General features: G+C 35.0%; 1 protein-coding gene and 1 pseudogene across 2 annotated transcripts in view; one reads left to right on the top strand and one right to left on the bottom strand.

The window, feature by feature from the left end:
• The window catches only part of PTPRZ1 (protein tyrosine phosphatase receptor type Z1), a 192,033-nt gene that overhangs the window by 42,877 nt on the left and 125,467 nt on the right, over positions 1 to 23,689 (bottom strand). For both annotated transcript variants that reach the window (XM_037056516.1, XM_037056515.1), the window contains exons 9-12: positions 18,535 to 18,719; positions 17,069 to 17,195; positions 9,959 to 10,005; positions 4,747 to 5,731 (exon numbers count right to left, since the gene is read on the bottom strand). In XM_037056516.1, coding sequence (XP_036912411.1) covers positions 4,747 to 5,731; positions 9,959 to 10,005; positions 17,069 to 17,195; positions 18,535 to 18,719 — 1,344 coding nt within the window. The remainder of the gene's footprint in view (positions 1 to 4,746; positions 5,732 to 9,958; positions 10,006 to 17,068; positions 17,196 to 18,534; positions 18,720 to 23,689) is intronic.
• On the top strand, positions 20,980 to 21,817 carry LOC118993974 (60S ribosomal protein L6-like; annotated as a pseudogene).

Raw genomic sequence — 23,689 nt, forward strand, 5'->3', positions numbered from 1 at the left:
CACATGCTCATATTCGGTTTACCTGTATTATTTGATGAACATGTCTTATAAGTTATTCTATATTTTAAACATACATAATCAAATTATAACTTTCAGAATTAGTTTATATACATTTGATTAAGTGGCATATTCAATTACTTGATGACATACTGCATGTGATATTTTTACAGATGGAGAATTAAAAACAAGCCATAACTTCCCTAATCTTGTTTTATCTCACTTTAGTCATAAATTAAGTTACCTGATGATATTGGATGCAATATTTATATTGTTTTCTCCTCATCAGTGGGAGAGCATACTCTCAATTAAATCAGATAAGATTTATTGAAGAGAAATTGCTAAACTTTAGTCAATAATTCTAGGCTTGGTATTTCCTATATACTGTCTCCCTGTAAAAGCATAATCTATCAAGAACATCTCACTAATGTCACTGCCCAGTAAGATAGAAAAATAGGTGGACTCCTAATATTTTTCTTTAAAAGACATCTACTAAAACATTTTTAAAAACAGTATTATAATTGGAATGAAAAAATATATACTTTTTCATTTTCAAGAAAAATTTACATATATTTTCATTCCTAGTGAATATGGTGACCTATTGGTTCATTATTTACTCTCACATAAAGTTTAAAATTTTAAAGTGGAATGCAATGGTAAATAGTACCAAGTCAGAATACTTAGGACAATTTCTCTATTAAAATGTACAAACTTTTCATTGCTGCTATATTGAAGAAAAAATTTACAATTAATTGAAGGGAAACTAATCACAAAAGAGAGAAAATATCCTAATGAGATTAGTGTCTATATGTTTTGGATCACATATATTCACCTTTACAGAACAATAGTGCAAGATGTTACTTTAACTTACTATTAAGATTTAAATATTTTCATTTTAAACTTAAAATACCTTAAACTTAAAATTTAAAAAAACTATAAAATTCTTATGATCAATTTGATAAAATTACCTAGTATTTCATATGCTTAATGGTATTGAATTTCTCCTTTCTTTGGCATTTAAAGCAAACATCTGTATTATATATATTGCCAGTAATGTGCTCTAAGAAACATCTGGCCAATAAACTAATTTGCATAACATACATTAATAAATGAAATGCCTTTCTACAGAAAATTCTCATCCTGTCATATAAATACCTATGCATACACTGCATATTAACACCCATTATTTAACTTCTTAGGTGTATAACAAGTACAAAATACAGTGTTTTGTTAGTTTACACTGCCCCCTTTAGGCAGCATTAAGGTAATGAATCACAATTTTTAAAAATTAAAACCTTGTTTAAAGAAAATCTTACCATTCACTCTCCAAACTTAGAACTTTCTTTAAAGCTCCCAAGCTATGCAGTACAAATTATGTAATTCCTTTTCATAAGGCAGAGTACAGAGAAGTGCTTATATCATATAACTCTCAGAACTTATAATTCATTTTTAATTTAATAGAGTTGTTTTACAACTTATTTTAGAGCATGAGTAAATATGAAAATTAAAATAACCTAAAAAAGCACACTCTAATATACCATTTAAAAATCAGTATACTAAAAATGTATTAACAACACATATTGCTCCCACATATAACAGGCATCTTGTAGAATATGAAAAGTTGACAATAAGTAAACATCACTTTATCTCTTTTGCAGAGAATTAAAGACCAAAACAAACAGAACAGAACTTTTTCTTGTAGATTCAGAGAACAAACTGATGGCTGCCAGAGAGGAGGGGGACAGAAAGACAGGTGAGAAAGGCGAAGGGCAGTAAGAGGGGCTGCCTGTCACTTATAAAATAAATAAGGCACAGGGACGTGTGCACAACACAGGAAACAGGGTCAATGATATTGTAGTAACACTGCACAGTGATGGACCACTAACAGACCTGTCATCATGATCACGTGGTAAGGTACATAAATGTCAAATCCCTGTTATGTGAAACACATAACACAGTATGCCAACAATACTTTAATTGAAAAAAAAACACAAAAAAGCACATTGAGCATTCATTTAAAGTAATGAATAAAGTCATACTTTAAAAATATAAACTAATTAGATGTTTTGATTAAAAAATTAATGTGCCATTTTACCAAATTTCTATCTCTTCATGTTTTTCTATTTGTTTTGAGAATGAAGACCATCACGCCTCAGTCTATCCCTTTGATCTATAACTAACCTGCCTCTGAAATGTTGAACACTTCTGAGTGCCTGCCAGTAACAGTCGGTGTTATTTCTGAGTCACCTGCTTCCAGGACCCCGTCAACATCTCTTTCATTGACATCTGGAAAACTGAAATCTGTGGAAGTCTCGTTGTCATTGAGGCTATCTGAAGGACTTTGCCCTGATCCACTCTCTTCATCACTTGTAAGAACTGCCCAGGCTTTAGATTCTGGGGTGAAAGCAAGCAGGACACCAGTCTGAATGTCATTGTCCTGTGTTCCATCACTGTGCTTTTGGGGGAGCATGTCTGTTAATGGTGACTTATCAGGACTTCTGTCCATATCAGTCTGACTTTCTGAGGGCACACCTGTGACTTTATTTTCTTCTTCAGATTTCTCAGATAGTGAATGCGAGATTGGGTTATTCCGATCCACGAGATTGTTCTCCTGGGGGTCTGAATCATTCATTACCTTTTCCTGGGATTCTCTATAGGAGGAGCATATCATACACTTATTTACAGATAAACCATTTCTATCTTTGTCACCATCATCATCATCATAATCATCAGTAACATCCTCATCATCACCACCCACTAACTCAGCACCAGATCTGGCACTATGAGTCACCTTGGAAGTTGCTTTAGGAGGAAACAGCAACTTGGTTGGGTTAACAGAGCCATCTTTGTTGGGAGAAAGAGCTGTAATGGAATCATACACATTTCCTAAAGGAACAGAATGATCAGCAGTCACAAGTGTATCAGAAACAATTGTTGGAATACCAGCCAGTATCTCCTTGGCAATGAAACCCTTGGTGGAAGTGAAAACTTCATCAGAATACATAAGCTCATTTATAGGTGTATTCAGAGGTCCATCCACAGAAAAAGCAGGAGTAGCAAATGCCTGCCTTCCTTTTGGGGGAAAGGCATGGCTAATGTCCAAACTGGCAGTTTGGAACAATTTATCATTACTGAACAATGAAGGCATAACTTGCTGGGAACCTTTACTTTTAAGCAAAACTTGTTCAAAATATTTCTTATTTGTATAAGAAATGGTTAAACCTTGAGGTGAAGCAGCAGGCATATTAGAAGCAGGATGTACATCAAAAACTGGTACAGGTGTAGAGTGCAGCATGTTTTCACTTGAAGCAGATTTTGCTGCCATAGGATGGGATATTGTAGGACTAATTTGATCACCCTTGGGGGTTTCAACCAATATTACATCCCTAGGGAGAGCCGGAAGAGCAGTTTTAAGCAATGTGTCAACATCAGAAACCTGAAAAGAAGGTTGCAGCAATACTAGTTCAGTGTTAAAAGAAGCTGAGGCCTCATCAAATGAGAGTTGAGTTGAAGGAGATAACATTGCACTGGAAGCAGGGTCAGAGGATGCTGACTCTGAGTTTACATTAAGTACATGCTTAAGAGAAGTATCACCAGATGCTTGCGATAGAGAGTGTGTAGGCTGAACTGAAAACTTATTTTCTGGAACTTGACTAACCTTATGATCAAAAGGCTTATTGGTAGTATAAGCAAGAGAGCCTGGAGGAATGTCCTTTGCATTAGGAAAGAAAGCGGGAGGTTCTTGTAAAGATGCATTCAACCCATTTACATTATTGTACAGGCCAGGCATGACTGTGCTTTCAGAATGGTAACCCATCTCACTGAAAGAAGAAATGTGCAGTTCAGTCTGATTTCCATCTATTATGTCACTTTGGGAAAGCAGCTTACTTTCATACCCCAGCACAGATGTGTGAGATGTAAATTCAGCTACAGAAACAGGTGAAGAAATGTTAAGGGCTGTCAGACCATCTGTGCCAGGTAAAAGAAATTCGCTATCAGAGGAGGTTCCAGACCATTCCTCATCACCAGAGAGGCCATGAGTGGGCTGCAGCAATGAGGTGGTTGGCGTTATTAACGAAGACCAAGGCATCAGTATGTGGCTAGGGCTGCTAAATAAGGAACTCTGATGAGACACATTGACAGAGTCATGCACAGGTACTGCAGAACTGTAAGAAACAGTGAGGGGGGGTTGAGAGCCTGCATTATCAGATAATGCATAGGAAAGCTCAGGCCCTGAAGAATGTGCATGCGTCATGACATCACTGCTGGATGGCTCAACTTGAGAAAATACATGCGCTTTATGAAGGACACCAGCTCCACCACCACCAAATTCCAGTGTCTCTGAAGCAGCACGAGTCATGGTCTGATGTGACACCACCTCAGAATATTGAGCAAGGCTGGGCTCTAATTGTACATCACCCCCAGCCACTGGCAGAGAAGCATGCAGGGACACCTTATCACTCTCCACAGCAGAAGTAACTTGTGGAAGGATTTGAGAAACTGTAGACAGATGGCGAAACAATTCACTACTGAAGGAAGCAGAGGAAAATGGAAGCAGAGTTGTGCCATCATAGGAAGACAGGATGGATTCAAATGATACATCGACACTGGGAAATACAGGCGTAGCATGCAAGGCCGAACCACTACTTGAAGCGGCAGCGGGAGTGTTGAGAATCTGACTGTCAAGCAACAAAGGGGTGACTAGAGGAAAGACTTCACTACTGGAGGAAGGTTGAAGAGGTGTCTCACCATTGTATACTGGTTGAGTTGTCTGCGAGTTTACCATGTTGACAGTGGTAACTGAACCGTGCTGTTTGGAGGATGGAGTAAAAGCATGAGGTGTTACCTCCGTCGGGATGTAGGCAAAGGAAGAATAATGTGGCATTTCCATATCTGTGGCTGAGGGACCCTGTGACACCTGAGGGCCTAGAGAAGAGGACTCAGTTATCTTCTCAGATCCGTCACTGTGTATCTTGGTGTGATTAGTCTGGAGAAAGTCCTCTCTACCTGATCCAACATCGAGCTGTGTCCTCACATCTGTAGTGCTGGGAAACGACACACTTCCATCAATGGAAGGATCCTTTAGAGAGTCTTCCGAACCTGATGAGGCTGAATCTTCTGAAACATTTCTCATAGATTCTGGTGTTAGGACATCATATGTGATTGGCTCTGGGTTTTCTGAAGAAAATACATACCCCTGGGATATGATCTCAGAGATGAAGGGCACAGCAGTAGTTGTGGGACTATAGCCTGAAGAATCATCAGCTCCCATATCGAGCTTAAAATTGGTCAATAAATGCTCATCATCACTGATATCAGTAGATACCTCTTGAAATTCCCTTACAGAAACTGTACTTAAAGATTCTGTAGTCCCAGACAAGTTCATCTGTGGAAATCTGAGAACAGTTTTAGAGGCTGAAGTGCCTTCCAGAGTGTGAGGTGGCAGATTGGGCACAGTCTGTGAAGTCAAAGAAACATCCTTTTCTAGAACTAATTCAGTGACTGGTTGGGAAGTAGCATCTAAATATGTGTTGGGAATATCACCCTTTCCAGAGAATTCACTTCCTCTTGTTGGGGGTCGGTTAGTCTTGGCCTCATTGTATTGAGTCCCTATGCGATTGTAGTTTGTTGTGGTGGAAATCTGGGGTTCCTTTCTTCTTATTTGGTTTGTGGCACTCTCTCTGCCAGGATTCACAAGAGCATCTTCTTCAATGTCTTTTTCCTCTTCTTCCTCCTTTGAAAAGCAATCAAGATTTAATAGAATATAAAGAAATAAGAGAAAAACTAAATCTTGATAATATCTTATACTGTATTACATTGTTAATCTTCATAAAGCATCATCCCATAGAAGCCATACCTCTATCCTATAACCTTCATTATCCACCTTCTAGAAAGTAACTAAACTTAATGAAAACATAAAATTTACAGTTGCCTTTATTTTAATGCTATGAAATGAAAGATTAAACTAAGGAAGACATATTGTAGCTATTTACTTACTGGGAGTGTTTTTTAACATACTGTATTTAAATACATAATGTTATTTAACATTATTTTCTCGTTTTTATGTTTCTCTCTTCAGTTCATCTGACAACAAAGCTAAAAGCTTAACTAGCATTTACCTAATTATCATAGAAAATGTCAATGAGACAACTCATTTCAAAGACTGAAGTAGTACATATTCAGCATTTTTGTATATATTTAGAATAAATCACAATTTTTAAGCTATCCTAATAGGTTTTTATTTATTGTTTCAAGTTTTGTTTTAAATACTTTCCACTTATGGCTTAGGCAGACACTTTAAAGACAACTTACCAAAATATATTTTGAGTGCTAGTTATTTAATTTTGTGTTTCCCTTAGAAATACAATTCAGGTGACCCAGTCTTTCATGAACACTTTGTCACCATATGGTCCAGGAATGATCTGGCTAGAGGTCAACTAAGACCCATACTTTCTTGTACTGATTTGCCTTTAAAAAAACTGTTCATTTTATAATATGTCTAATTATATATTTAGAAAACTAAATTGCCAAAGGTATCAAGGTATATTTTTAGTCCATTCAGGATATAACTTCTTGAAAAGATTTTTAGTTATTTTTAGAGAGAAGGACAGGGAGGGAGAAAGAGAGAGAAACATCAATCAGTTGCATTAGTCTAACCCACAACCCAGGCATGTGCTCTGATCAGGAAGAGAACTAGTGTCATTTTGATTTGTGAGATGATGCCCATCCAACCGGGCCGCACTGGTCAAGGCAATATGGGACAAGATTCTGTCAGTTTGCTAGCACTGTCATCTCTTAAATCTTATAGGGCTATGTCCCTTAAAATAAGAAAAAAGTGACTGAGTACAAATTAATCAGTAGAAATTGACCAATATCAGTAGATATAATCTAAGTATTAAACCATGTGTGTTCATAATCATGTGTCTCTTACACATGAAAAGCTGGATTGTATGAATCAAGTCTCAAGCTTAATTATCTAGAGCTTAAATATTTCATTTATTTTAAGTATTTTCTAAGGCATACGTGACAACTCTGATAAGTGTGTCAGCTTTAATGATCTAGATCATACTGATGCTAAAAATGAATATTCTCTTAGATTCCCTAGACAAATTTCCTCACTATCATTCATTATTTCTTCAGGAAATTTTGCATTCTGTTTGATATCTTGTTCATAAGGACAATCCAAGTGATTTCACCAAATAATTTCCTGAATAAAATAGTGACTTAATCTATAAGCCCCAAAATCTCATAAATATTTTACTAAATATTTCCTACTATTTACTGAAAATAGTCAATTGCCTTAAATTGCTCTCAAGAAAAATTTGTTGGGATCTCGTTTCCCCAGAAATTCTCAAAAAATTGTTTTATACTTCGATTGACAGTTTTGCTGAGGATCAGTGTTAAGTGTAGCAATACGGTCTTCTGAACTCTTCCTTGTACTTGAAAATATGGATTTGTGGCTAGTTTTCTGGTATCACTCCAGACCCTTACACTCTACCAAGACACTTTCCAACTTTTTTCTACTCTATTTAAACCTCCATTTTTTCTCTCTTCCCTCCTTTTAAGCAGATGACCTTACTGTTTACAGAGAAAATGGAAGTCATAGACAAAAACACACCTTCTCCTAATATTAAAACATTAAAAACAGGAACCAACCAACTGTACCACCTCATCTGGTTGCAATTGAAGAGTTGTTGTTTCACTGCATTTCTACTTTTTACATCTATGTTTACTTCTCTCTATTTTGTATTTCTGATTTTGTTTCTCAAGTGTATCATTCCTAGCCTAAATGAAATAAATATCTCCTATTTAAAAGGGACATAAATGGAAATCTCTAATTGAGCTTCTAGTTATTATTCCTCCCCTTCACAATTAAAGTTCCCAAAAGACAGCATTTGTATTCCCTACATAATCTAGCAATTTCTATCAAATCTCAAAACAATATTGCTTCTCTTTTTCTTTGCTTATATTCCACACAAACACACTTTATTATCTTCCTACCATTTCTATAAGCTCTTTCTAAAAAGATAATGCCACACATCTTTTATTATGTTAAATGGGAAGCAAATATTATTCACACATGAATACATACACATACAACCTCTGTTTCTTTTCTAGCAGAATTTGGACTTAATGAAGTTTAAATACCTCTCGGAATCTGATGAAGGTAATGGATCATTTCTTAATCCTACCCATCAAATCTTGCCAATCTCTCTGAGGTCATACTGCCTCCTGTCAATATTTTAAGAATATTTCTCCCATGCTCTATGATTATTCCATACATATCTGAAACCATAAATAATGAATATTTTGTTCTATAAATTCTTATGGAGTCATTGTGAATCTCTCTTGCACTATATGGTTTTGATCTGTGCCACATTTAAAAAAATTATTATGAAGACTTGATTATGCTGGATATACTTTGTCTTTCAAAGTCATGCAATTCTATTTGAAGAGGATCTGAAAAGTATCCCCAAACTATTCATTTCCATATTCAGGCTTAAACCCATTACAAATATATTCCAGATATTTGCTAACCTCTCTCATTCATTCCTGCCTGAATCTATGAATGTGAATAGCACTGTGAACTGAATGCATACCCCCAAAGTCATCTGTTGAAATCCTACCCTCCTGCTGTGATGGTATTAGGAGGTTGCAGGTCCTTGGGAGGCAACTGAGATTAGATGAGACCATAAGAGTGGAGCCCTCTTGAATGGGATTAGAGACTTTATAAGAGTCATGAGAGAACTTGCTGCTTCTGCTCTGCTTTGCCATGTGAAGAAACAGGAAGTCAGCAGTCTGCAAGCCAGAAGAAGGCCCTCACCAGAACCTGACCATGCTGACACCTTAATCTCAGACTCTCAGAGCCTAGAACTGTGAGAAAGAAATTTCTGTTGTTTATAAACTATCCTGTGTATGGTATTTTACAATAGTGAAATAGACTAAGCCACTAAAGATTTGAATTTACAGTCTAAAAATAATATTTTCCTTCCATTGACTTGATTTTGGTGATAGTTTATAGGTACATACATATCCATCAGCACTGCTACACAAGCATGCACACACACTCACACAAAAAAAGAATTCTATGAATTTTTTTAAAGAAGTGAACCAGTTATTTCGGTAAAATAATCATTTGTAAGAAAGAATAGCTGTAAGTTGTATAAACTATTGAGGTAATTATATACATGAAAACACAATCTGGCTGTTATTAATTACTATATAATAGCATCAGTTATCATACTTTATGAGCTCACATACATATATATGTATATGCACACGTTAGCACTACATTAACAATAGTGCCTGGATTTAAACATATAATGTTGGTTTAAATGAACAGTATATTTGGGTTTAGGATTAAATATAGGATACATCAGTCAAGTTGCCTCTTTTAAAAAATTAAGACAATGGTAAAATTCGTAAATATTCTTAATTACCCCTTTACTTGAAGAACATTATGCTAGCAGTAGACATATAATCTGAAGAGTCAAAACACAATATTGTAATTAAATGTGCAAAAATATATTCAATTTATATTTTGACTGATATTTATTTATCATGAATCTATCAACCATTGGTTAAGCTAGTTACAAATAAACCATAGCAGCATTAAGAATTGGTTAAACATTATTTTAGTGTTTTAGAAAAATTTGAGTCAAAAATTTCTGATTTATAGCTACAGTTTTAACTTATAATCATTTTTAAATTCATTTTTCATTATCACCAAAACTTTTGTATCTCTCTGTTATTTTTACCATACTAATTAAAGTGCCTTGTAATTTCTTCAGATAAGAATTATGTGTATCAGTTGCATGACTCTCTACAAAACTCAGCAGCTAATCCTACAGTGAATAATGTAGCCTGAAGTTTTATTAAAACACCATCTGAAACTCAACCAACAATTCAAAATAAACTTTTAAATCTCAGAACATTTGAATATAAAATATAGCTATGATACCTTGATTATTTCTTCAGTTCCAATCAATTCAGGAAAAAGGTCAAGTTCTACAAAATCAAAAATAAAGTTATTAAAATTTATATTCAGCAATCTCAGCTTTGTGGGTTTAGCTTTGGTTGGAAAAAGTAAGAAGAAAAAAATTGTTAGCTTTGAAGAGACAAAATCTCTCAAAATAAAAAATTTGAGTATCAGCTCTGAACACTATTGAACACTGTATAAGACAACACTACATTAACTGTCATGAAACTGCATTTAAAGCTTTCATCTCTATTCTCCACTCGAACTCCCTTCTCTAAAAGGGGGCCTGTGAGGCTAATATTACTGAGTATAAAATTCAAATAATTTTTCATCAGTGTAGATTTGCTTTTAACCTCAGTAGAGTTGATAACAATACAGTTGTTGGGAAATGCCAGTGGTTTCGAGAAGTGACAGGATTCACTTTCTCATTCAGCTACTACTCCTTACATTGCTCTTCTGACTGAGGGTCAAATAATTCTTTAATTCTTCAGATTTGGGCTCATACCTATGTGCACACAGGGTGCTGCTCCAGGTAAAGTAGAAAGTGTTATCTAGCAGTTCCAGGCTGGGCTTGTGTTCACTTCCTTCTCCCAGACAAACTCAGCTAATGCTGTCTATGCAAAGAATGTAATGACCAGGATCATTCAAGTCTGTTGTCACAACTGACTAGAATCAGTATATTTCTAGTACATGGGTATGTGAATCCTAAAAGAATTAAATATTAGAAGATGTTAGGAGCTGGTTCTCTCTCTCCAGCAAGGGTAGAGCTGGAGAGCTCACTTGTCACCTGAGATGCCTAGGTCATCTGGGAGAGGAGAATGGCCAACTCTGAGGGCATGAGCATTACTACAATGATGTTCCACTTACTGCTATTATTTTATAGAATCTCACTCTACTGCCAAAGCTTACTCTCTTCACCATCCCAATGCTGTCTATGTTCTGTTTTATGTCTCTGTATATCCTCAAAGGAAACGCATGTTCTATAAAATTTTCAAAGGCATAACTGATCTAACAATAAAAGTTCATCAAACCCAGGCTTGTTTTATAACATAGACTTTCTTGAGTCTATTTTTATCAGGAAATTGTGAAATGTTCAGAAATGTAAAACCAGGAGGGATGGGGGGAAAAGGCAGAAAACTGTACTTGAACAACAATAAAAAAATAATAGATAAAATGTAAAAAGGAAAAGGAAATGTAAACCCACAAAATACAGTGATATTCATGAATTCCAGAAGGATTCAGATAAAATTAATAGTCTTTACTTCACAAAGTTACTTACCATGAATAATTTTCTGTGCTGTAAAAATGAAAATATTCACTAAAAACAATCACAGTCTTAAATTTTAGCTCTCAATTATTATTTTTTTCTTGTTAAAACTGACTATGAAATTGTTTGGAAACTTTTATTTGGATTATTGCTGTTCTCTTTTTTTCAATTTTTGTCTCTATAACACCTTTTTCCCAACATGTTTTTCATGATCTTTATTTCTTAGGTTACCAAATTAAAGTGATTTCAATAATCTAGAACAATTGTGAGAACAATATAGAGACAATTGTGTCTCTTTAACCTCCAAGGAAACCAGGGAATACTATATGTGAATTTAAAAGTGGGATGCAACTGAAACTGAGAAAGAAAAATAATGACCTTCAGTATGACTTTCTAAACACCATAATTTGAGAAAGTTATGCATATTAAAGTCTTTAAATTCGGCACAGGAGACAATACATAATTTTATTGACAATGCTTTCAAATGTGATCACTCCTTTTCATGTACTTTCAAAATACTCTAATGTTAATAAGCACAAATCATAAATACTTGTTGCTGATGCATATATTATACTGTAGATCAGGGGTGTCAATTCATTTTCCCAGGGGGCCACTTCAGCCTCTCAGTTGCCTTCAAAGGGCCGAGTGTAATTTTAGGACTGTGTAAATGTAACTACTCCTTAACTAGGAGCAAGGAGCTCGATGCTGCCACTGGGTAGAAACAAGGTGGAGGGCTGGATTCAGCCTGCAGGCCTTGTGTTTGCCACCTGTGTTGCAGATGTTTCTCTGTTAAGCAGCTAGGAAAAAAGTCTCAAAGACAGTCTGCTCTCTTCAACATGCTTAAGGAAGAGTTATAAATTAGAACAACAAAGGTCTAACTTCACTTAACTCTATACTTGTAATGGGTAAAGGTAATTTTCTTATTAATTGTCAGGGCTGGGGAAGGATATACATACAGATCATATGGAGGACTGATCCCCTTCTCTTTCAGCATTCTCTGTGTTAACTGCATTTATTTTTATCTTTTTACCAGAGCATAAATTAACTGCATGGAGGATGGTTCCTAGTAAGTTAAAATACATGATTTTACTCAAACATATGCCCTTCAGAGTATCAGTGAATTCTACTATAAATGTCTTTGCTGTTTATTGCATTAAGAAGTAAGAAGTTCTAGATCATGGTATTTCCCCTGCCAGGTTAAGTATTGGATGGATCTAGGGACTATTATGCTAAGTGAAATAGGCCAGGTGAAAAGACAAAAACCATGTGATATCACCTGTAAGTGGAACCGAAACAACAAAACAAACAAGCAAGCAAAATATAACCAGAGACATTGAAATTAAGGACAAACTGACAGTAACCCGAAGGAAGATAGGAGGGGAAAAAGGGGTGAAAAGAGAGGAGGGTTGTCAAGGAACATGTATAAAGGACACATGGACAAAGCCAAAGGAGGGTGAGAATCAAAGGTGTGAGGTGGGGATGGCTGGTTGAGGGGAGAGTGAGAGGGGAGAGTGGAGACAACTACACTTGAACATCAATTTTAAAAAAAAGGAAAAGAAGTAAGAAGTTCTTTCTGGGCCCCCTGAGGCCCTAGAAGCAGCATATGTGGACCCAAGCAGATCTTTGATCCACTCTGTTCTGCAGCACTTTCCTGAGTGAATTCCCCGAGTTTGGGCCTTCATATTGCTAAGTACATACCCACTTTGAGGATCTTAATTCTGGTTGTCTATCAGATCATTTGAATTGACTGAATACAAGGTTGCTCAGCAACACTTCAACACTCTCTATAATCCAGAAGACTTTGGCTGAGTCTCTTCAGAACAGTTTTTAAACAAAATAATTTTGGAAGATAGTTTCTATTGTCCTAAAGATGAATAAGTTACTTCTGGGTCTGAGAATTCATAGCAGCCAAGGTCAAACTCTGGAGACTGATACAAGGTCTTATATTGTGTTTCCGCAAAAATAACAACTGATGTTTTAGTAGCCACTGGTCTGATTCAGGCACTATAATCATATATAACAGTACAAAAATTATACTAGCTTCCAGAATCTTCTCCTTCATTAAAAGAAACTCCAGGGAGGCTATAAAAGTCTAACCATCAAGATTTTTTTGTGAGTGAACATTTAGAATTCATACTTGTATGATAACTGAACAAAAGCTCTTGGCTCATTGTAGTTTTGTTTTTGGCACTTGCAATCCTAATTTTTCTAAAAGAGCTTGTTGGTAACACATTAATATTCTATAACACAAAAAAGCACCACTAATGTAGGTTGGCTAGCAAGACTTGTTTAATTGCTTGAAGGTAAGCCAAGGTTCATAGTGCAAATGGTCAAAGCAATGTGGACTGCAATCTTTTCAAACTGTGATTATGTATATTATATAATAACACCCACAGCATGGGATGGCACAGGCTGGATAAGGACAAATGCAGAATGATTTAACAAAGATGATTGTTGCACAACTGAAAAGCACACAATAACAGAAAACTGTGCTGATTTAATTCAACATGCATTTAAATTGAACACAGTTACCAAGTCCATAAAACATGCACCTAAATAATGTCTCTATAACTGTATAATAATTAGCTATACATTATAGATAAGAAATAAACAATTATATCAGTTAAAATGAAATAAATATGTTTATAAATGACTTATTCATACATTTAATTTTCTACAAAGTATTTGAAAAGAAGGTACTTTCTGTTCAATGTTAAAAATATTTCCTTGGCAAGTTTTGAATGAATTTGTCTATGAATATTAATTTATGCATTCATTTTAAAATAGCAGTTCATAACATATGAACAGTTGTCTATGTTAATACTGTTGTACACAAAATATAATCAATGCACAAGCAATAACTTAATAAATTGACCAAAGTTAAATGCACAATTTGGATGATTGAAGTTTCCTTCACAGATATTGATTACAATATTTGAAGTCTATGAATGAAAGAGTAAGGGCAATTATAAATGACCTCCTTCAGTTCTCTTTAATGAAAGCAATAAACAATTCAACATTTAGAAAATGGTTCATCCAAAATGTAGCAGACTAAGCCAACAGGACATATAACAATGTTACTAAGGTAATGAAACAACATGATAAACAGGACGAAATGGTACTAATAGAAACCATGACATAAGCAGCACTCAAATCTACTTACATCTGAATTAGCCACGTAAGTCACACAATTCACAAACTTGTGGATACCATCAAACTAAACCACTTGAGAGTACTGCTGTCAAGAATTGTACTGTGTTATATTTACTAAAGAAACAATATTTAACGTGATGTAAGTTAAATAATAAATTGAAAACACATGAATTAAAATACCTTTATAGTCTTTAAGATCATAAGGAATAAGGTGTAACAGAACTAATATTTTCTCTATAAAAAGAAAAGAAAACAAAACAAAACAGGAAGACCCAACTTTTGGGTAGATTGGCTTTTGATAAAGTAGTTTTTGAAAGAATAATTTACCTAAGTTTTTAACCCTTGGTTCTGCAGAGGAATATCATAGTGAAACATCAAATCAAATACTGTCTTCTGCTAATAGCATAGTTACATCAAATCAAATGCTATCTTTTTCTAAAACACCATTACAGTATAATATGTTTTAAAGACTGAAACATTCATGGAGATTAAATTGTGTCCACACTAGCATCTCATTACTTCATCAGTGTCTTGATCCTTTAAATAAATAGAAAATAAGTTATAATATTCATTATTTTGTAAAAATGTGAAAGTGCTACAAACGATACAATGCTGTACTTTGTGCCAATATCAATTCAGTCTAAAAGGATCACTCAGAAATCACTTTTGCAGAAAATAAACATTTGATCTATTTTTTCATATGCAATAAGTTTCTCAAAAAAAAGAAAAAATCAGAAAGTTTAAAATTTTGCTATAGTGGATAGAGTAAGAAAGCGCACAATATGAATAGCTAACAGTAATTGCTTTTTGTAAACTCCTGGGTAATTGTTTTATTTACAGAAATTAGAGTGGTATAATGAAACCTAGACATAGAATCAAGTGAAGGTATTCAGTGTAATTCATATCCTAAAGCATAAAATAGAATTAGAGGAGACTTTTATATGCCATATTTCGTCAATCCACATGTGATGCTGACCAGCATGGTCAGCTTTGTGCTGCTCAAGATGTTGTTTTCTGGGTGGGTCCGTGTGGGGACCTTTGGTGAGGGATGACCTGCAGAAGAGGAGCAGACAAGACAGCACGGACCGCGGCCAGCCATTTGATACTCACCATTTAACAACACTCAGAGCTCACATTCCATTTAAAAACAACCTGATTTTGAAAAACAGTGCTAAGTAAAATCAGTAGGAAAGGTGGCTGTACCCAGACCCTGAGGCAGGCCATGAGGAATATTATTAAATGATGATATTGCCATCACGATAGCAGTAATAGTCATTAGCCATCAATGTTTTTAACCTGAGAAATATCTTGGCAAGTTGTGTAGCTTGTGGTTTAAAAAATACATAATGTAACATCTAATGCTCTGGCATACAGTCTTTAAATGAAAAATTCAACTAGTAAGAACACTATGACAAAGTAATTAATGAACAAGCTCTTAATGGATCAAAGCCCATGCTGTAGCACATGGACCACAAAGGCAAGTCAATACACATCAATTGTCCATCCATACGTGAAACTGAAACACTATACTTAATATAATTTGCAACCATTTGTTTCCATTAAAAACTTATAGCCCTGGCTGGTATAGCTCAGTGGATTGAACGCGGGCCTGCGAACCACACGATCGCGGTTCGATTCCCAGTCAGGGCACATGCCTGGGTTGCAGGGCAGTTCCCGGTTCCCGGCAGGGGACGCACGAGAGGCAACCATACGTTGATGTTTCTCTCTCTCTCTCCCCTTCCCTTCCCCTCTAAGATAAATAAATAAAATCTTTTAAAAAAAAGATTTAAAAAACTTATAAAAATTCATTGAGTAGCCTCATGATAGGGATTACCAAAGAAATTTACGTTCATGTATGTATATATATATGAATCTATTAATGAATATGCACATGTATGATGTTTATGTGTGTATATACACATGCACATATATGAATACATATAGAAGTCCATTATACTACTTTAAAACTGCTTTTACTAACAAAGAATGACTAATTGTGTAAATGTATAATAGTCAAATTGTGACAGTTAGCAATTCATTTAATTATTGCATATGCTTTGAGATCAAAAGATATTCCCATAATACTCAGAGAAGATGCATGCAAATAAATGCAATTGGAACCAACTTTTTGTTTTGCTTTTGTGAAATAGTACTGGGAAATCAACTAAGAGGACATCACTCCCACCCTTCAACCAAATTACAAAGTGTGGATAAAAATACTTAAGATAAACTGTTGAGATGCTTTGTATAAATATTTCAAAGTACTTCACATGAGCCTAGCATCATGTATATACTTACTACAAAATGCTTTGCATGCTGAAAAAGGAAATAAGCACAAATGAAACCAAATCTTCATTATTCAAAGTAAAAGTTTCAATGTTTATATAGCTATTTTCATTCAATGACCATCAGAGACATTACAAAGATTTAGCTGTTCTTATTTTACAAATAGAAAATTTCAATATTCAAAATAAAAGTACTGATTGTTCTGTCTCAGACATGCTGAATGAAAAATAATTCCCATGTTTCACAAAATTACCTGTGATCCAGACTAAAAAGAATATCATTTTGCCAAAAGGATACAAAATTAGACTGAAAGCACCAGCGTTTCTGGTAACTAAAGTAGCATCATTGATTTACATAATACACAGGCATACAAGGTGGGCACTTACCAATGTCATTGGAAGGCATGTCGACAATCAACTGGTCACTGTATTTTCCATATAAGCCATTAGTGCATATGGCTACTATTTGAAGAACATAACTCATATTGGGTAGTAAGTTACTGAGAATAGCACCCTAAAAAAAGTTGTCAATAATTTTACAACAGTGTTACTTTCAAGTAGTACTATCATACTAGCCATTTGTCCTTAGAAAACATTTTTTCATTTGTTAATGAGAAATATTTATATTTTATTCACCAAAGAAAAAGTTTATGTAATGTTAAGTTGAAAACCTACTAAAACTAGGCATTTTTAGCTTTAAAAATATCTGATTTCATTTTAGAATGGTTCATTTTTAACTAGAACTCTTAATATTTATAAACGAATATGAAAAATACAAAGTAATATTTCAGACAAATGAAGGTGTAGCATTTGTAAGAAATAAAATATAAAAACACAATGAAAAACCAACTTATTTCTTTATCTTGACAGTATATAAGCCAGTCAGTAATATTATCTACATATCATTATAAAATGGAAAATAGTATATTTCCATTAATCCCACAACTTTCCCAATTCATCATGTCTCTGTTCTAGTTAACTAAACTTAAAATGTTGGTACAAATTTTGCCTATTTTTCCATATAATATTCAACACCATGATGACAGGTACAGTTTTTGTTTCAAGGCAGGTTCCTAGGGCATGTGGTACTCCAGCTGTCTGAATGCAGAGGTCAGTGTCTGACTTGTGGTGGGGTCTTCCGGGATCCACACCCAGATGGGGTTTTCTCAGGTAATCCCCAATCTACAGCCAACACTTCCCTACCAAGGCAAAGTTTACTACTGAGCTGCTCAGGTAACAGAAGGAATCTGTCCTTTATCTTCCTTAGCTCATGTACATGGGTGGGGAAGAAGAGCAGGTGGATCTTTTCTGAGGATTACCTGCCTCATGTCCTGGAAGTTCTGTCTCAATTGACTTCACCTGTACTTGCAAATTTGATGCCAAAAAAAGGACGTTCAAGGCCCCTGTTGTATGTTTATTTTTCTTGTGCTTGTGAAGTATGATAGGGAAATAATACATGATGGTATCAGAGCACTGAGATTCCAGGCCCAATTCTCTCCACAGCTGTGAGATCCCAGTTAAGGACTTCAACTGCTCTTTGAGTCCCTTTCTTTGTTAAGAGAAGCCAAGCTAGCGAACTCTAGTTGCTAAGTCCTCCCTAAATGTCTACTCTACAAGTTGTTTTTGCAAAGTTGTGGTCTCCTGGAATTCAAAACTTAAATAAAATCTAGAATAATTCACTCTTAGTTTTGGCATAATTTGGGTTAGCTTCTGCTTCGCCTCCTCCCCACTGGAGAGCTTCATACAAAGTCCAAAGTAACTGAGGGCAATGACATAAAATCACTTGTAAGATCTTTCCTTAAAAATTAAACTATGATGTTATCAACACAAGAAATGAATGCTCTTATAGTTACCAGGTCTTGATAGCCATCGGTTAAAAATTCATGCTTGGTTTGGTCTTCTCCCTCCAGTTGCTGGTAAAGAACTGCAAACTTCTCAATCATAGTATCATAAACCACTCGAGGTCTCTCCCATGTAACAAGAAGGCTGGTGTAATTCTCTGGGTCAGCTTGAACATTTTCTGGTTCTGAACTACAAACTGCAAAAAGAAAAAAAAATACAATTATTGATACAACTGTCAGCCTCTAGGATTTAACTAGTAAAACATATTCTACGAAAACTCCTAATGATTTTATTCCAAAAGAATGTAAAGAGTTACACTTGACCACTGTGGAGCTTTTGTTTATTCTATTTCCTGTCTGTGAAATACTTCTTCCTCCTAAACCCTACCTTCTCATTCAAGAAAGGATGCGGTCAAGTGCTCTGACCCTGGCTATGGCCATCAATGTAATTTTCAATCGTCTGTTTCGTTTTACTACTGCTTTTGGATACATTGTATGTTCTCTTATATTATTGTTTTTCTCAAAAGGTCTTAACAAATTATAAACATAAACACCATACTTATTTGTTTCTAGATCGACTACACCACTGTCTTGAATATTTGGCATTAATTCATTTTTAGAAATAAATGAACAAAGGACATCTACAAGTTTATGGTAGTATTATTTCTCTTACTAAGTACCAGAAAAATTTGTTTAGCTTAGGATGAGGAGAATTTCAATTATAAAATATGCTCTACTACTTGACTGTTTGTTTATAGACAATCTTTGAAATAATTTAAAATTTTCAACTAGAGAAAAATATAGGGGAACAAGTAAAACTATTTTTTCAGTATTTTCAGATCTGCTGACCAATATCCCACTTTTGCATAACAAATTGATCCAGCTGTTAATTTCATGAAATTAGAAGATTGGTTTGCATCACCTGAAAAAATAATATTTCGAAAATCTTTCAGGAACTTAAAATAGAATTCAAGCCTATGCTGGGAATGGTGCCAAAAACTTAGTCTCAGCTGAAAGAGTACTCTGATACTTTCTGAAATACATTCAGATTGTGATAGTTTGGACTAACTTTGAGGATAAAATTATAAAATTTTATGATATTGTTCAAATTAAGCAAAGTAATAAATATATCTCTTCATGGGCTGGATAGATTTGCAAAAGAAAGGGAAAGAAAGGTCACTAACACCAAGGATTAATTAATATGCTCACAGAATCTGGGTTTTGTTTACAGGGGATACCAAAGCTACAAAGCCACTGAATGAGATCCTACATAGGTCACCCAGCTGTCACTGCTACAAAAAACGATTTCAAGGTCCAATGAAAATATGCCTCAACAGCATCAGAATGTCACCAAAACCCATTATTGCTACACTAGCCTGTAGTTTATCTCATGAGCACAGGAGGGCACCCAAAACTCATAACTGGCCTATGAATTGAAACAAATTTTACACGCAGAATTTAGTATTGGCAAATTTAGCAAATGTATGCCATGTTAGCAATTGTGTATGAATAAGTCAGAAAACTATATACATAATTTGTATAAATAAATGCATATATAGCTTTATGAGTTAGAGACAGGATTGATCACTATAAACTATGATGACATTTTTTGTTTATCAAGGAATTAGGACGGGCTAATTCTTTAAAAATAAAAGGACAATTCTGCCATTATAAAACACATGAATTCAAAATAAAAAAATGTATTCTGTAATAATTTAGGTCCAGACTGCATTATCTTCATGTTATCTAGTGACTCTTCTATTAGTGTCCACTAGATGACAGAAGACTCTCAGATCACCTCAAATACATGTGAGCTACTCACAGAAACTATTATTGTAGGGATATGATTCTGGACAATCATTTGTAGATTTTTGTCCTCAAAAAATCAATCCCAGGTTTTAGAATGTGGAATGATTTAAAGTGAACTATTCTCTTCCCCTCAAATGAAACTATCAAAATGCATTAAAATTTTATGCATGCACACAAAAACACACAAAATATTGCTGGAGAGAAATATAAAAGTATTGGCTGTAAGATACTCCAAAGTTTACTTCCTAAATAATACAAACTTTTTCGGTCAGATGTCAATGCCTATCTAAATGTAACAGTAGAAATCACAGATGCTTAATTTTAAAGAATAAGTGTTAGTATAAAGCTGAATTCTAGAAATTAATATATTTGTAATCAGGTTCTACTGCCCTGCTTTCTTTTTTATAATCTCTAAGAGCTTAGTGGTAATTTTTAAAATAGTTTTCACTTTTATTTTAATTATAAATATATTTTAAAATCACTTCCTTTGTTTATTGATAACCAATAACTTAGTAATAGCTTATAAAGCTGCAGCTAAATCTTGTATTTTAGATATTGAAATATAGGATTTTATGAGAAAACATATATTTTAGAATGTATTAAAAAGATAATCTGCTTTTTCCCATCTTGCAAGATGGCAGGTAAAAAATTGAGAAGCTGGATACTAAGGAAAGGAAAGCTGAAGCCAAGAAGGCTGATGCTGGTGGCAAGGTTAAGAAGGGAAACCTCAAGGCCAAGACGCCCAAGAGGGGGAAGCCCCACTTCAGCTGAAGCCCTGTCCTATTCAGAGGAGCTGGCAGGTAGTCCTGGTCAGCTATGTATTTCCGAAAGGCCACGTACAAGAAGAAGTATTCCACAGCTAAATCCAGGATTGAAAAGAAAAGGAGGGGAAAGTTCTTGCCACTGTCACAAAACCAGTTGGTGGTGACAAGAACGGTGGTACCCGAGTGGTTAAGCTTCACAAAATGCCTACATACTATCCTACTGAAGGTGTGCCTTGAGGGCTATTGAGCCATGGCAAGAAACCCTTCAGCCAGCATGTGAGAAAACAGCAGACCAGCATCACTCCCGGGACCAATCTGATCATCCTCAGTGGGCATCACGCAGGTGAGAGGGTGGTTTTCCTGAAGCACCTGAGCAGTGGTCTGCTACTTGTGACTGGACCTCTGGCCTGTAATTGAGTTCCTCTTGGAGAACACACCTGAAATTTGTCATTGCCACCTCTGCCAAAATTGATATCAGTGCTGTGAAAATCCCAGGAGGGTAAGATCTTGACACTAAGGAGAAATACAAGATCACAGAGCAACTCAAGGTGATCAGAAAACCATGGACTCGTAAATTCTGCCAAAAATTAAAGCTGTCCTTCAGCTCCAGGGTCACCTTCACTGTGTGTTTGCTCTCACAATGGGTGTTACACTCACAAAATGAAGTTCTAAATTCCTTTTGATAAACCTAATTCAATAACTGATCTGTTTCAAAAAAAAAAGAGATAACCTTGCACTTCTATCTATACCTCTATCAGGTTCTTTTAAGTAACAATCTAGTTAATTCTATATGCATACACTACATGGCATTCAAGTGTAAAGCTGGGTAATTATCACAAAATAAGTTATTAATTTGCACTGAATTTTCCAGGCTTTCCTTATATTTCTTATTAAAATTAGTTTATCTTATTAGAAGGACACATATTCTATAAAGCAGAAAATCTGGACTTAAAATCAAGAAGCGTTTTCCAGATCAACACATATTCAGACACCAAACACAAGCTATCGAATCAATATAATAAAATAGTAATAAAACGTAATTTGATGATGGAAAGTTCAGAACTATATTGAGGTCCCATTTATTCTACAAGACTGAATCAACTCTGACTTTTTCTTCCCCACAAGCTACATGTGATCTGGGTCATAGTTAATGATTCTTCAAGGAACCCATGCCAAGAATGAGAATCTGGTTTCTGCAAATCTTTGACTATGAGCCAGGCTATGACAAACCTGAGATCCATTTCAAATCACATAGAGCACAAGTGTGTGATTCAATACAAAGGCAAAGAATCCTCACATATAAAGAATGAACATGTAGCCTATTTTTTTAGGGTGCAAAAAATGTTCTCACTTAAACACTGATTTTTAACATTGAATTGTCAACCACTTGGTTGCTGGCTGTGGGGACATACACATTTCTGCCTCTAAGAAGCTTATTCCTATGATAGCCTCTTACCCATGTGTCTGGTAAGCTATGCCATACAGTGGAGGTTTACGTTTCTAAGCCCCAGACTCCATTCATAGAGGGATAAAAATAAACTTGAAACAAATATACCACTTAGACCAAACCAGGTTGTGCTTTCCAAAACTACACATTTCCTCACTAAAAGTTGTAAAAGCATCACAGAAATTCATTTATCTTCTAATTATTTATAAACATATAAGATTAATACCTCATAGGTAGGGATGTGCATGACTTGGAAAACAAATATGAAAGGTTAATAAGCAAAGCATTGGGTGTCACAAGGAAACAGGAAAAACAACAAAAGAAAAGGAAGAGGCGAAGTACAAATGAGGAGAACATGTAAATTCTTTGGCAATGGCAAATTTCTCAGCTAGTTATGCAAATTGATGCAGATGGTCAAGGAGATATGACTGTTCTGCTTTGAGGCACCATGCAACATATTGATAAGTGAAATTTTCCCACCTATGTTCTCCTCTAGGACTTTTATGGTATCATGATTTAATTCATCTTGAGTTTATTTTGGTTTATGTGGAAGTTGGTAGTCTAGTTTCATTTTTGTTTTGCATATACATGTCCAGATCTCCCAACATCATTTGTTGAAGAGGCTATTTTTACTCTATTTTATGCTTCTGTTACCTTTGTCAAATATTAATTGACCACAGAGATTTGGGTTTATGTCTGGGCTCTCTGTTCTGTTCCACTGATCTATGTGTCCTCGTGCCAGTACCAGACTATAGGATTACAGTGGCCTTGTAGTATAGCTTGATAGCAGGCATTGTGATCATTCCTACTTGGTTCTTGTTTCTCAAAATTGCTGAGACTATGCAGGTCATTTATTGTTCTATGTAAATTTTTGAAATACTTGTTCTATTTATGTGAAATATTTCATTGGTATTTAATGATATTAATTCTTCCAACCCATGAACATAGAACATGCTTTCATTTATTTGTGTCTTCCTTAATTTTTTTCTTCAATGCTGTGTAGTTTTCTGAGTATAGGTCTTTACCTCTTTGGTTAAGTTTATTCCTAGGAACTTGATTTTTCTAATTCCTATGGTAAAATTTCTTTTTTTCACCTTATTTCTGTTTCTGATATTTCACTGTTGGTGTACAAAGGTGCCTTTGATTT

This window comes from Sturnira hondurensis, unplaced genomic scaffold (assembly GCF_014824575.4).
Source record: "Sturnira hondurensis isolate 20B ecotype Veracruz unplaced genomic scaffold, ASM1482457v3 Scaffold0008992, whole genome shotgun sequence".
In the NCBI taxonomy this organism is placed as follows: Eukaryota; Metazoa; Chordata; class Mammalia; order Chiroptera; family Phyllostomidae; genus Sturnira; species Sturnira hondurensis.